This window comes from Mixophyes fleayi, chromosome 5, assembly GCF_038048845.1.
Source record: "Mixophyes fleayi isolate aMixFle1 chromosome 5, aMixFle1.hap1, whole genome shotgun sequence".
Classification (NCBI taxonomy): Eukaryota; Metazoa; Chordata; class Amphibia; order Anura; family Limnodynastidae; genus Mixophyes; species Mixophyes fleayi.
In genome coordinates this window covers 28,943,236-28,955,672 of record NC_134406.1, presented here as the reverse complement: position 1 = coordinate 28,955,672, position 12,437 = coordinate 28,943,236, and the positions used below count along the sequence as shown (strand labels likewise).

Sequence of the window (12,437 nt, the reverse complement as noted above, 5' to 3'; positions counted from 1 at the left end):
CTCTTGTATAATACATGACTTATTTTAATTATTTATGACAGCTGCATATTAGGTAAAGAAATATTAAGCTAAAAGCAGCCAAAGACAGATCTTTATTCACCAACCCCTGTGACTCAAATATCCTGGGTGATATTAATATATTGGTTATTGGCAAGTATGTCTTATATAAAAGAAAGTTGTTAAAACATGTTTTTTTAAGAAAGTTTGATTATGTTGATTTTGCTTCAAAATAAGAAATGCTTTGCGGGTTTTCAGCCAAGACATGATGTTAAATAGCCCTGTGAATTCTGTTGGCTTTCGGACTTCAGTGTTCTATTATTTATAGTCATTTGTTTTTACCTTTCTAAGTCGTTCCTGGCTCTCAAAACAACTCCTGTGTTATCCAGGATGATAAATAAATGAGAGCTCATCTATGGCAACAACAGAGTGAATTTTACCAAGCGATTTCCCGCAGTAAAATCTCATTTATTGGACAAGTTATACTGAGATATTGGAGTTATTCTCAGAATTATTACCCTCTAACATTCTCTAACTTTATCACTCAGGAGCAGAGAAAGGATCGGGGGAGTGCGGGTGTGGACCACATGTGCCAGGATTCATGGAGGGTGACACCGGCAACTGTTTTCATTGCTACTCATTAATGATGGCATGCTGTATTCTTGTCGAGAAAGGATGGGATCAGTCACTGTCACGTAAGCATCTACCTTTCTTCATCTAATGTAATAATCCCTTTGACATGGATTATATATATATATATATATATATATATATATATAGGAAAACAGGGATACTCTGCACTCTCCAAACACATAATTAATGCTATATCAAGTACTGCTCTATATTAAAAACAGGGAATGTTAGTTCCACATATTGCAATATATGTTAAGCTGACCAACTGACACCAAAGTCTTCCCATTCTGGTCAGTCCTAACATGATCAAATGCTATGCTATTTTATCTGGGCTTAAGGCTTACCTGCACACAGCTTTCAAAGGCAAGTCTTTCCCTAGCACTAGCAGCCGTGGGAGACCTGGGACTCACCTGACACAAGTTGGAATTAATTAATGTAAAGAATGGGGTGCAAGAGTCATGGGACTTACATTGTATAAACAAAAACAGACATAGGTCCTCTGCACTCACCATGTACTTGAATTATTGAGGAGTGTCTAAGGACCTTTCCATCATCTGTTTGGATATCGTGGTACTAGTGTGGTGGGAGCGCTGCAGAGATTTATATATGAGCTGATTGATATCTATGCATACATCTCTGATTACATCCCAGATGAGTACCTAAAGATACCAATATATGTGTGTTACCTTGTGTTTTTATGTAAGTGTGATACTTACTATTTTATTAGTAAAATCTGAGTTTTTACAATATTACACTATATGAGTTTTTTTATATTGCTCCTATGATGCTGAAGTTACAGTCCTGACAGAATTGTACAATTGGATGAGTGACGTTACTGGTAACAGCTGCTCAGATTTGGAGTTTTCCATTGAACTGATTCATACATCTTCTGGTTCTAGTATCTGGTACGCAGTTTTATGTTTATTGGTGATTACATTGGTGGCATTGAACACAGTGTGCTGTCACTTTTGTATATATCTATTCACCCTTTTGGTTTCATTAGCCCTACCGGAGAGAAGTTATTATCCTTGAGTACACATCTGACTCCTCCACTTTACTCTCTCTTATTACATTAATATATTGTGGTAATACACCATGTGGCGCCGTGTTTCCTTTATTCCTTGTTAGATTTCCAGACTCACCACCTGTATTGGAACTGGCTGCCTCCTGTACATTGGACTTTGGGTGTAATTATCCCGCCTAGTGACTGTATACTGAATAGGGTTACGCGCCCCCTTGTATGTGGTATCTGTTATCTGCACAAACATATATATATATATACACTCCGATTGGCCACAACATTAAGAACATTGACATGTGAGGTGAATAACATTGATTATCTCATTACAATGGCACCTGTAGAGGGCTGGAATATATTAGACAGCAAGGTAGCAGTCAGTTCTTGAAGTTGATGGGTTGGAAGCAGGAAAAATGCACATAAATGAGCCCTGGGTGCCCATGACCCTGTCATACGAGGAACACCCCACGATATCTGTCATATTATATATATATATATATATATATATTAATATACATTATACACGATATGGACAAAAGTATTTTGCCACACCAGTTAATTATTGAATTGAGGTGTTTCAATCAGACCCGTTGCCAGAGGTGTATAAAATCAATCACCCAGCCATGCAATCTCCATTTGCAAACATTTGCGATACAAAATGGGTTGTACTGAAGAGCTCAATGACTTCAGCCGTGGTACTGTGATAAGATGCCACCTTTGCTATAAGGCAGTTTGTGAAATATCATCCCTGTTGGATATAGTGGAAGTGTTTAAGAACAACAGCAACTCAAAGCGGAAGACCATGTAAAATCACACTGATAAGGCGCATGGTGCGTAAAAGTCACAACGCTCTGCTGATTCCATAGCTGAAGAGTTTTGAACTTCCACTGGCATTAATTTAAGCACAAAAACTGTGAAAGGCGCTTAATAGATGTGTTTCCATGGCTTAGCAGCTGCATGTAAGCCTCACATCACCAAGACCAATGCCAAGCGTCAGATGGAGTGGTGTAAAGCATACTGACAATGAAGTGAGGAGCAGTGGAAACGTGTTCTGTGAAGTGACGAATCACGCATCTCTGTTTGGCAGTCAGATAGGCAAGTCTGGGTTTGGAGGATGCCGGGAGAATGTTATCTGCCTGACTGCATTATGGCAATTGTGAAGTTTGGTGGAGAAGGGATAATAGTATGGGGCTGTTTTTCAGGATTTGATGCTTTAATGCTTCAGGATGCCAAGTCATTTTGGACATGGCTATGCTTCCTACTTTGTGGCAACAGTTTGGGGAAGGCCCTTTTCTAGTCCAACATGACTGTGCGCCAGTGCACAAAGCAAAGGCTACAAAGACATGGTTTGATGAGTTCGGTGTGGAAGAACTTGGCAGGCCCACACAGAGTCCTGACCTCAACCCCATCAAACGCCTTTGGGATGAACTGGAATGGAGATTGCGAGCCAGGCCTTCTCCTCCAACATCAGTGCCTGACCTCATAAATGCTCTACACAATGAATAGGCACAAATTCTGAGAGACACACTCCAACATCTGGTGGAAAACCTTTCAAGAAGAGTGGAAGCTGTTATCGCTGCAAAAGGGTGTTCAACTCATTTTTAAAGTATATGTATTTGAATACAATGTTATTACAGTCCCTGTTGGTGTAATGGTCAAGCATCTGAATACTTTTGTCCATAATATATATATATATATATATATATATATATATATATATATATATATATATATATATATATATATATATATATATATATATCAATTGTGACAAAAACAATGGTATAATGTTTGCAGGCAAGTATATTATTTCTAACCTTCATGTTTTAAAACCCCAGGGAGAGTGTTTATAATTGAGAAATGCTTCTCAGAGAGATGTTCAGGGAAAAGCTGGTAAGGGTCCCTGGGGTGTAGATGGAGAGAGAAGGGTGGGCTCCATTTACAATGCTCGGTCTGGGTCTACTTTCCAGCTGTCTGGCACCTGTGAGGTGTGTTTAAAAGGCTGCTAGACAGTGGATTCAGTCTCTCACTACCTGGGATGCAGAGTCAATATGAGAGGAAGCCTGATTTTTGCTGTGACAATGATGTGCTGGAACTTTTTATGTTTTGCTTTAGTTTGTTACTTAGGAGTGACTTGTATTTAGTTAGTGCTAAAAAAGCAAGGTGTCTGTTTTGCTTTTTTTTTATTTTCCTTGATTAATAAATCTGTCTGAGGCCAGTTGTACCTAAATCACCTAATATAAGTCACATTGAGGAGTGAATAAGAATGCCAGAGAGGGCTTTAAATATGTTTTCGTTTATTTCAGTGTTGCTATTGTGTCTCAGTGTTAGGAAGGAAGGTCATCTACAGCAAATCAATTAATGTTTTAATCACATTTGTACAACATGAATTAATATGTACAATCAGTGGTTGGAGTAGAAATCTGGAAGTGGCAGTATGGAAAATGTAATGGGAATGTAAATGAATGGAATTTAATAATTTTACAATGAATAGTTTTACAATTAAGGCAGTGGGAGAAGTGGCGATATGACATACCACCGTATACACCTCCACTTCAATCAGTGTGTACAATACAGAGAAAATGGCTTGTACACATGAATCCGAAAATGCAAGAATGCTACTGTCATTCGTGCTGCCCATATTATATACCCAATGAGCATTTGTACGTTAATCATGATTAATACTTACCATAATCTCTATTAGTTGTATGGTCTCTATTTAGCAGGATTTCTCTGTGTGTATTTCCGCTGATTATTTTCCAACCTGAGCCATTTGTGTTCAGTGGTTTCCAATCACAGAAGCCAGATTCAAAGTCACATCTGCTAAAATTCCCTACAAAAATAATAAGAATAGTTATATTTTTTATTCCACTTATGTTAATGCAATGTCATGTATTTGTTAATTGGTTCAAATTATAATTAGATAAAAAAAAAAGGTGAAGAGCTGTTGAAGGTGTTTTGAAGAAGCATCAGTTAAAAATGTGGACTAATCTTCAAATATTTTCAAATGTAAATAGCAACCACACGGCTTAGTTGCAGTCAAGGACATTGAGGTTGCCCTCACAAAAAGCGATCAATTATCTACTAGCAGCAAAGTCAAGTGGCAACCTCTCCATAGTCACACCATAATTTTTTTTTCCGTCAAGTCCGCTACCTTGGTGTCAAACTTTACTCTGCCCTCTGCTTTACATGAAACAACCAGTCTAAACCAGTTCTAAATTTTGAATATATGTTATATAAAATGGTTTCCAGTAAAGCAATATGTTTAAGCAACTAAGGGGTTATGTATGTTGATGAAAAAGGCAAATATGTTCAGGGTCCTGTTTTTTTGTCACCTAACATTGATTATTTACTCAGAAATGCCCTAATTGCACAGAAGAGCAATTATACCCTTTTTATTGCTCAGTTAAAAATCAAGGACCATAAACTTGTCTAAATTCCATTTGGCTAAAAAAGGCTATATTTGGTTCGCCATAAATTCAGTATATAATCCATGTGGTAAACATAATGGTTCAAAGCAATACTTTACATAGTCCATATTTGAATAGACCTCTGTATAATTTAGCAACAGCTGGAACTAATCATATAACATATACATATATCATATACAGGACCCATAAGCAACCTATAGGGATAATGCATAGCCCCAAGGAATCAATATAATGTCACCATGTTTCATATGTATGTGTGTGAAAAATAATACCATATTTAGTTGAATTAATGTAATAGCCCTACTATGTTCCAGAGGAGGGTTATAATGTATTTGTAGAATACATTATTAGAACGGGTCCTGGACAAAAGCTTAATAAATCAGTTATAAAACAGATTAGCGTACCAGCACTCCTCTTGTTTTGATGTCACAGAGGAGTAGGGTTTGGGCAAGGAAGAAAGTCTGAAAGTAACTCTCCTCAGGCACCAGATTACACAAATAGTATGTGAGTGTAATTTTTTTGTTTTTGTGTTTTTTTGTCTTTTATTTTAAAGAAAATGTTTTCATTTATAGTTGTGTATATGAATTTATTATCACCATTTTTATTCAATAAGCATTGTGTCTTTTTGACATACTAAATCCCATTTAATAACATTCTGTCTTTGTGCTCTTAAAGAATTAACGTGTCAAATAGGCTTTGTTTTTCTAACACTACATTTAAGCAGGAAATTGTTTGGGTTATAGTAATTCTGATTCTTGGATTGCATTTTCAGATGTCAGGCAATAATTGACAACTTTCCTAAGAGTGTGAGCTCTTGGACTAAATCTTAGAGGTGGCCGTAATGGTGTTTAACAGTGAGGATGAGATACATTTTGGGGGATTTTAATAATTTTTAGATAGATCAAGTGGTTTTGTTTAACACTTTCACACCTACATGCCCATGTGGGTGTTGTAAAGGCATTTGGAATCTTCAGTTTACTTTTACACCAAAAGTATAATATTCTCAAAACACTTGCTATGAACATAAAATTAAACTTACATTATAAATAACATTATATATCCCTAAACTGCCTTTTAATCTATTCTTCTGTTTGAGCCATTAATAACCTGTAAACCTTGTGGAAATACACAATACTGCCGAACAAATAGTGCCCTTGGTCAGAGTTTCGACAAGATGCTGCAGAGAAAAAATAATAATGTTAAATTGCGATGATAAGTGTTAATTTAATAAATTGGCCATGATATTGCTTCTAGTTTTTATTAACAAACCATAATCATAGGAGCAGCAGGTATCAGTGGCTGTCAGCAGATATTGTGCTGAAACAAACTGTACTGCTCAGTTTCTGAGTGAGAAAATGGGGAACTGAAAAAACTTTCCCCATATAAGAATCACATTAACATAAGTTCTATGTGAACTATTTATATTTACCCCCCCCCCCCATTGCGACAATAAGCATGATTTTTTATCACCACTTATCGCTGCAGTAAAAAAAAAATCACTTATCTCATTCTTACCAACTTTTGCAGCCAGCTGTATGGGAGGGGGCTCCATCTTTGGGCCGTGGCCACGTGTATCACACCATTAGGCCACACCCCCTGTCAATCTTTGCCCATTTCAGCCTATCGGTGGGTGGGTGGGGGCGGGCCAGGATGAGACTTTTAGCCCTGCCCCCACCCACTTCACAAATGAGGTGAGCTGAACCCGGTATGTTGTCCTGCTCTCCCGGGAGTATTCTCAAAAATTCGAAAGCCTCCCGGACATTAGGCAACTATGACTTATCTCCTGCATTTACCAAGAAAGTTTTGTCAAGGCTGCTGAGTATTACTCAGTGTGGCAAGAGTTAACTAACCGCTTTGCTGAACCAGACTCCACAGTTGGGTACATGTGTGATTGTGCATTCAACCATTTGTTAGAACAAAAATAAAGCGTTAAGAATTCTATTTTATTTGTAATAATTAAATATATATTTTTAAGCACTACAGCATGAATATTTTATTTTAAGTATAAAGTATTTTAGTGCTTTCTGCTTAATACTATGCTGACATATTTGGGGAAGCCTTTGAAGGTGAAAGAGGGCAAAATTTATTGCTGGTAAATACTACACGCAGTTAATAACCAAGGTTATTACAAGCCATTATATGTATAGTATGTATAGGGTGATGCGATAATGAGCCCTTTTTTCATTTCATAAAACAATCAAAAATTGTTTTTCAGATTTGATTCTTGTAGTCAGCTGTCAAGTTTTGTGAACCAATGTGAAATATACAATATCTTGATAGTTGTTTTGGATCTGATACAGAATAAAAAGTGTGGCACAAATACAATAGGTACTTTACAGATTAAGTGAAATTAAGAGGAAAATTGTCAGATTTGGCATACCAGTTTGTTTTATATAACTGTTTGCTTTCTCATAGTCCTTGCTCTGTCAACTAAAAATCCCATAAAATTAATATGCAACAAATGATTCCATTCTAAGTACAAAACACAGTTTTTCCCACTTTGTTGGCTCAAACGACAAAGCTGACTCATTCTGTATATATTTGATAAGAAAAATCCCCCATCATGCTGGCATCAGAGATGGCTCAGCAGAGGGATGTGTGAAATGTAGAGGATAATCTTCCCGACAGCACCCACTACAGCCTTTCTGATCTGGCTGTCTACCTCTTTGTATATGTAGGGTCAATTATATCTGCAAGGGGTCGGAAAGGGTTTCTAACAAGTATTTGTGACAAAGCATAACAGCTTTATATGGGATTTTGGCACCTGGGTGTTGGCCGAAGGTTAGAGCTGAATTTTTTTAAAGTGTGCCTGTTATTTACACACAGATAATAGTTAATTGAGACAAAAAGCGTAGAGGGTTACACAGCAATCACCGAACAAATGTTTGTTAGTAATGTCGTGTATGAGAAGCCTAATCAGTCTGGGGGGCCGTTACCATTCAGTTGTTAATCCATTTGGGGTCATGATCATTTGCAGAGTGTTATAAGAAATGTTGTGAAGATTAGGCCTATTTTATATAAGAACAGTGGCTCTGATGAAGAGACAACGGGTAAAATTTGTGTGAGTTATGAAATGAAATGCTCGACACCTCCGTTCTGCACAAGATCTACGTCTCTCCTCCACTCTCATCACATCCTCCCATTCTCGGTTACAGGATTTTTTCCGGGCTGCACCCACTTTGTGGAATTCCTTCCCACGCACAATAAGACTTTCCTCTAGTCTTCAAGCCTTCAAGCGTTCACTGAAAACCCACCTCTTCAGACAAGGTTATGATATTCCTTAACCATCATCTTAATTTCCCTAGATTACCCTATTACCACCCTCTACACTGCTAACGCAAGACAACAACCTTTTGACCAACATTGCAACACACACAGCCCACTCAGTACTTTTACCTTTGCATTCTAGCTGGTCCATTGTGCAATATGATGTAGCACATGCCCTTGTGTTTCTAACTCCCATTGTCCTATAGATTGTAAGCTTGCGAGCAGGGTTCTCTTACCTCTCTGTCTGTATGTATTACCCAGTATTGTCTTATTAATGTTTGTTCCCAATTGTAAAGCGCTACGGAATTTGCTGGCGCTATATAAATTAATGTTGATGATGATGATGATGATGAACTTGAACTGGTTTGGTAATGAGATAGATAGATTGCTTCTTTTATGTGCTGGACATCAGCTGTAACATTAACAGGTTCACTAGCATAGGCAAACCGAGGGGGGGGGGGTCTCCTAGCGCCTGGAAACCCCCCTCCCAGCCTGGGGTACTGTATGCTTGAGGTGGCTGGACCCTGCCACAGGACCAGCCACTTTGCTGTTCACAGCCATCTCTCCCCAACAAGTATTGAAAGCAGCAAGAACAGGTAGGACAGAGCAGGACAGTCTGTCAACTGTTCTGACACACTCAGTCAGGACTTTGTCCTGATTGTAGGGACAGTTGGGAGGTATGTCCAGCTTCACACGGCTCTGTTTGAAAAGGGAGAGCTGTGTGCCCCTAACAGTAGTGCATACAGCATTGCCCGTGTATATGATGAGGATAGGAAGAGTTGGCAAGCAGCCAAGCACTGTCTAAAATTATAGCCACGCCCCCATGCATGCTGGACACGCCCACTGATGGTGTGGCATGGAAACCCCTCTCTACAAATCTTGCGTTTGCCCCTGACTAGGTTAACAATTACAGGGAGATGTCTTATTAATATAATTGTACTAAATAATGTACTATGTATGTCATACCTATATTCATTTATACCTATCAACTTGGTGTTTTTTTATTAGGGCACATGTGTTTGCACATTAAATTGCTAAAATTCTGCAAAAAAGTCTACATCTTTAATAAGCTAGTATCCAGACATGGTGGAGCTGCAGTTGTTATCCCTGTAGCTATTCTCAGTTAGTGGTATATTTATAAAGCACTTACTTTGCAGAGGAAATTTATAAAACAGTGAAATGCTCTTTAGTGAAAGTAAAGTTCAGCATAAAAATAGTCCCATAAAGTCCTTTTTGACCATCTTAAACTACTTTTTCCTTTGGCATGAAATTTATTTCAGTGGCAATAATGTAATGTTGAGCAATAAGTACATTGAAAGTAATGGTGCTCTACTGGTCATAGGCATACATCATTGCCATCATTTTTTTGGTGAAATGGATGTTCAACACTTATAATTTTTACCCATAAAAATGGGAAAGTTCCAATCACATTACATCAATGTATGGAAGACTTTATGTAAATGTCTATATTTTATCTATAATATTCATGTCAAATTAAAAGGCATCATTTTTTGATGAATATTAAAGTTCAATGACTATAGCAAAAAATGTTCAACATACCGCAAATCGTTGGGTCTTCATCACTACCGTCGCTGCAGTCATACTGGAAGTCACATGTTGATTCAGCGTTGAAGCACAATCTATTGTTAAAACTTGGAGCTTCCGAAGACTCTTTACAAACAGTGCATTTAAATTCATCCAAAGCAATGAATCCATTTATGTTCCTTAGTGTGCCTTCAAAAGCAAGCTTCAGATTATACCATAAATATGTTAATCATTGTGACATTTTTTGCTGCATATATTCATATACATTACATCCAATAAACTATTGTATCGATGGCAGGTAAAGCAGTTTACAGAATAAACATGATTTAGCAGTAGCAGACTCCTGCTTTCCAATCATTTAATGCTAAATCCCAACATGCCCTGCTAGTCAGTGATTCATTGGCCATGCTGGGACCTGTAGTTCAGCAACAGCTGCCATGTTGCTGCCATGTTCTAGATATGTAATATTGTGTTATTCAGCTTGTGTGAGGTTCTGTCAATAGAGTTCCTTTCTGACATGAGTGGCTGGGAGGTCAGATGCAGTTTCTATATAACAGGCGCCATTTGTAACATTTTAATCATCATTTTTATTTTGTGCTTTGTGCACAAAAAAATTACTGACATTTAAAACTTTTTTTGACATTTGTCATTTATTGCGCTAACCAATAGTTTCTTACTAGTCCACAAGGTTACACATCGCTCCAGGAGGACACACAGAAATTCTGGAATCTCCTGGACATTCCCGAAAGAATAGACAACCATGATTGCACACGATCAGTACCAGTGACTGGCTGGCGGGCAGGGGACAGTTTCATATTGGGCTGTCTTGGGAAGGATCACTGGGCCACATGAAATTGATTTATTTAAAATGTTCTTAATAGGATGCTAGGCCGAATCCTGCTCCCTAGGCAACAAATATTCAACAGCCAGCCCCTGCACAGTGGGACCCCAAGATCTCTTTCACCAGCCCTGCATATAACATGCCACTAGGAGACACGCCCAAACGATTATTATTACACCTTAAACAATGGTAGCTGTACAGAATGGTGAGCTCTGAATGTGCAAACCAGTACTGTACTATAATATTTTTATACAGTCATCCCTTGAAGTTCACACAATACAAAGTCAAATACAAAGGGTAAATAAACAGCTGCGACTAGAGTGCCGTAAAACTTTAACAGTGTTTTGATATTTTTTAGGACATAAAGATATGTGGTCAAAAGTTTTTCAGAGTGTTTTTTATTGATGTGAGTTGATGGAGTGTGACTTGTTAATATTTATATGTGCATGCAGGGCCGCCGAGAGGGGGGGGGCGGGTACATATTACCCGGGCCCGGGCTGGGCCCTCGCTTTTAATTTTTTTTTTTTTATTTTATTATTTTTTCACCTTACGGTTTTTTTTTTATTTGTTTATTTTTTCTGCGGGGTGGGGTCGGTCCATCAAAGATCGTTGGTGGGGGGAGCTGGCACAAAAAAAAAAAAAAAGAAACAATACTCACGTGATCGGCGCCGCGGTCCTCCTTCCTCTCTTCTCCATTCACACTGACCGTCGGACGTGATGTCATCAAGTCACGCCCGTCAGTCAGTGAGGAGCGCCGCAGCCAGGACACAGCATGAAGAAAGCAGCATGAAGAGAAGACAGAAGAGAAGAAAAGAAAGAAGTTGACAAAAGGTAAGGAAAGAAACGGAGAGGCATGGGGAGGAAAACAGAAGGGGACAGTACTATAAAGGAGAGGGAGTAAAAAAACGGGGGACAGAGCCTGACAGTAAAAGAAAAAAGGGGACAGAGCCTGACAGTAAAAGAAAAAAAGGGGACAGAGCCTGACAGTAAAAGAAAAAAAGGGGACAGAGCCTGACAGTAAAAGAAAAAAAGGGGACAGAGCCTGACAGTAAAAGAAAAAAAGGGGACAGAGCCTGACAGTAAAAGAAAAAAAGGGGACAGAGCCTGACAGTGAAAGAAAAAAAGGGGACAGAGCCTGACAGTAAAAGAAAAAAGGGGACAGAGCCTGACAGTAAAAGAATAAAAGGGGACAGAGCCTGACAGTAAAAGAAAAAAAGGGGACAGAGCCTGACAGTAAAAGAAAAAAAGGGGACAGAGCCTGACAGTAAAAGAATAAAAGGGGACAGAGCCTGACAGTAAAAGAATAAAAGGGGACAGAGCCTGACAGTAAAAGAAAAAAAGGGGACAGAGCCTGACAGTAAAAGAATAAAAGGGGACAGAGCCTGACAGTAAAAGAATAAAAGGGGACAGAGCCTGACAGTAAAAGAAAAAAGGGACAGAGCCTGACAGTAAAAGAAAAAAAGGGGACAAAGGGGGAAAGCAGCATGGAGGGCACAGTGTAGTTGTGATGAAGGGGCACAGTAATGTGTGAGTAATTGCACAGGGGGCTTGTTGCAATGTAGTGTGTGTGAGGTAGGTGGTGGCTAATTAACGGGCGCTATTTTGTTTGTAGGATGATGGTGAGGCAATTTAATAGTGGGGACTATTAATTTAAGATGGGGTGGTTTGGGGGCTATTGAATATGGGGGTGAGTTTGGGAAGAATG

General features: G+C 38.6%; 1 protein-coding gene across 1 annotated transcript in view; it reads right to left on the bottom strand.

Moving 5' to 3' along the window:
- MALRD1 (MAM and LDL receptor class A domain containing 1) overlaps positions 1 to 12,437 on the bottom strand; it is a 334,428-nt gene that overhangs the window by 232,821 nt on the left and 89,170 nt on the right. Inside the window, exons 9-10 of the mRNA XM_075211472.1 lie at positions 9,907 to 10,093; positions 4,338 to 4,481 (exon numbers count right to left, since the gene is read on the bottom strand). Coding sequence (XP_075067573.1) covers positions 4,338 to 4,481; positions 9,907 to 10,093 — 331 coding nt within the window. The remainder of the gene's footprint in view (positions 1 to 4,337; positions 4,482 to 9,906; positions 10,094 to 12,437) is intronic.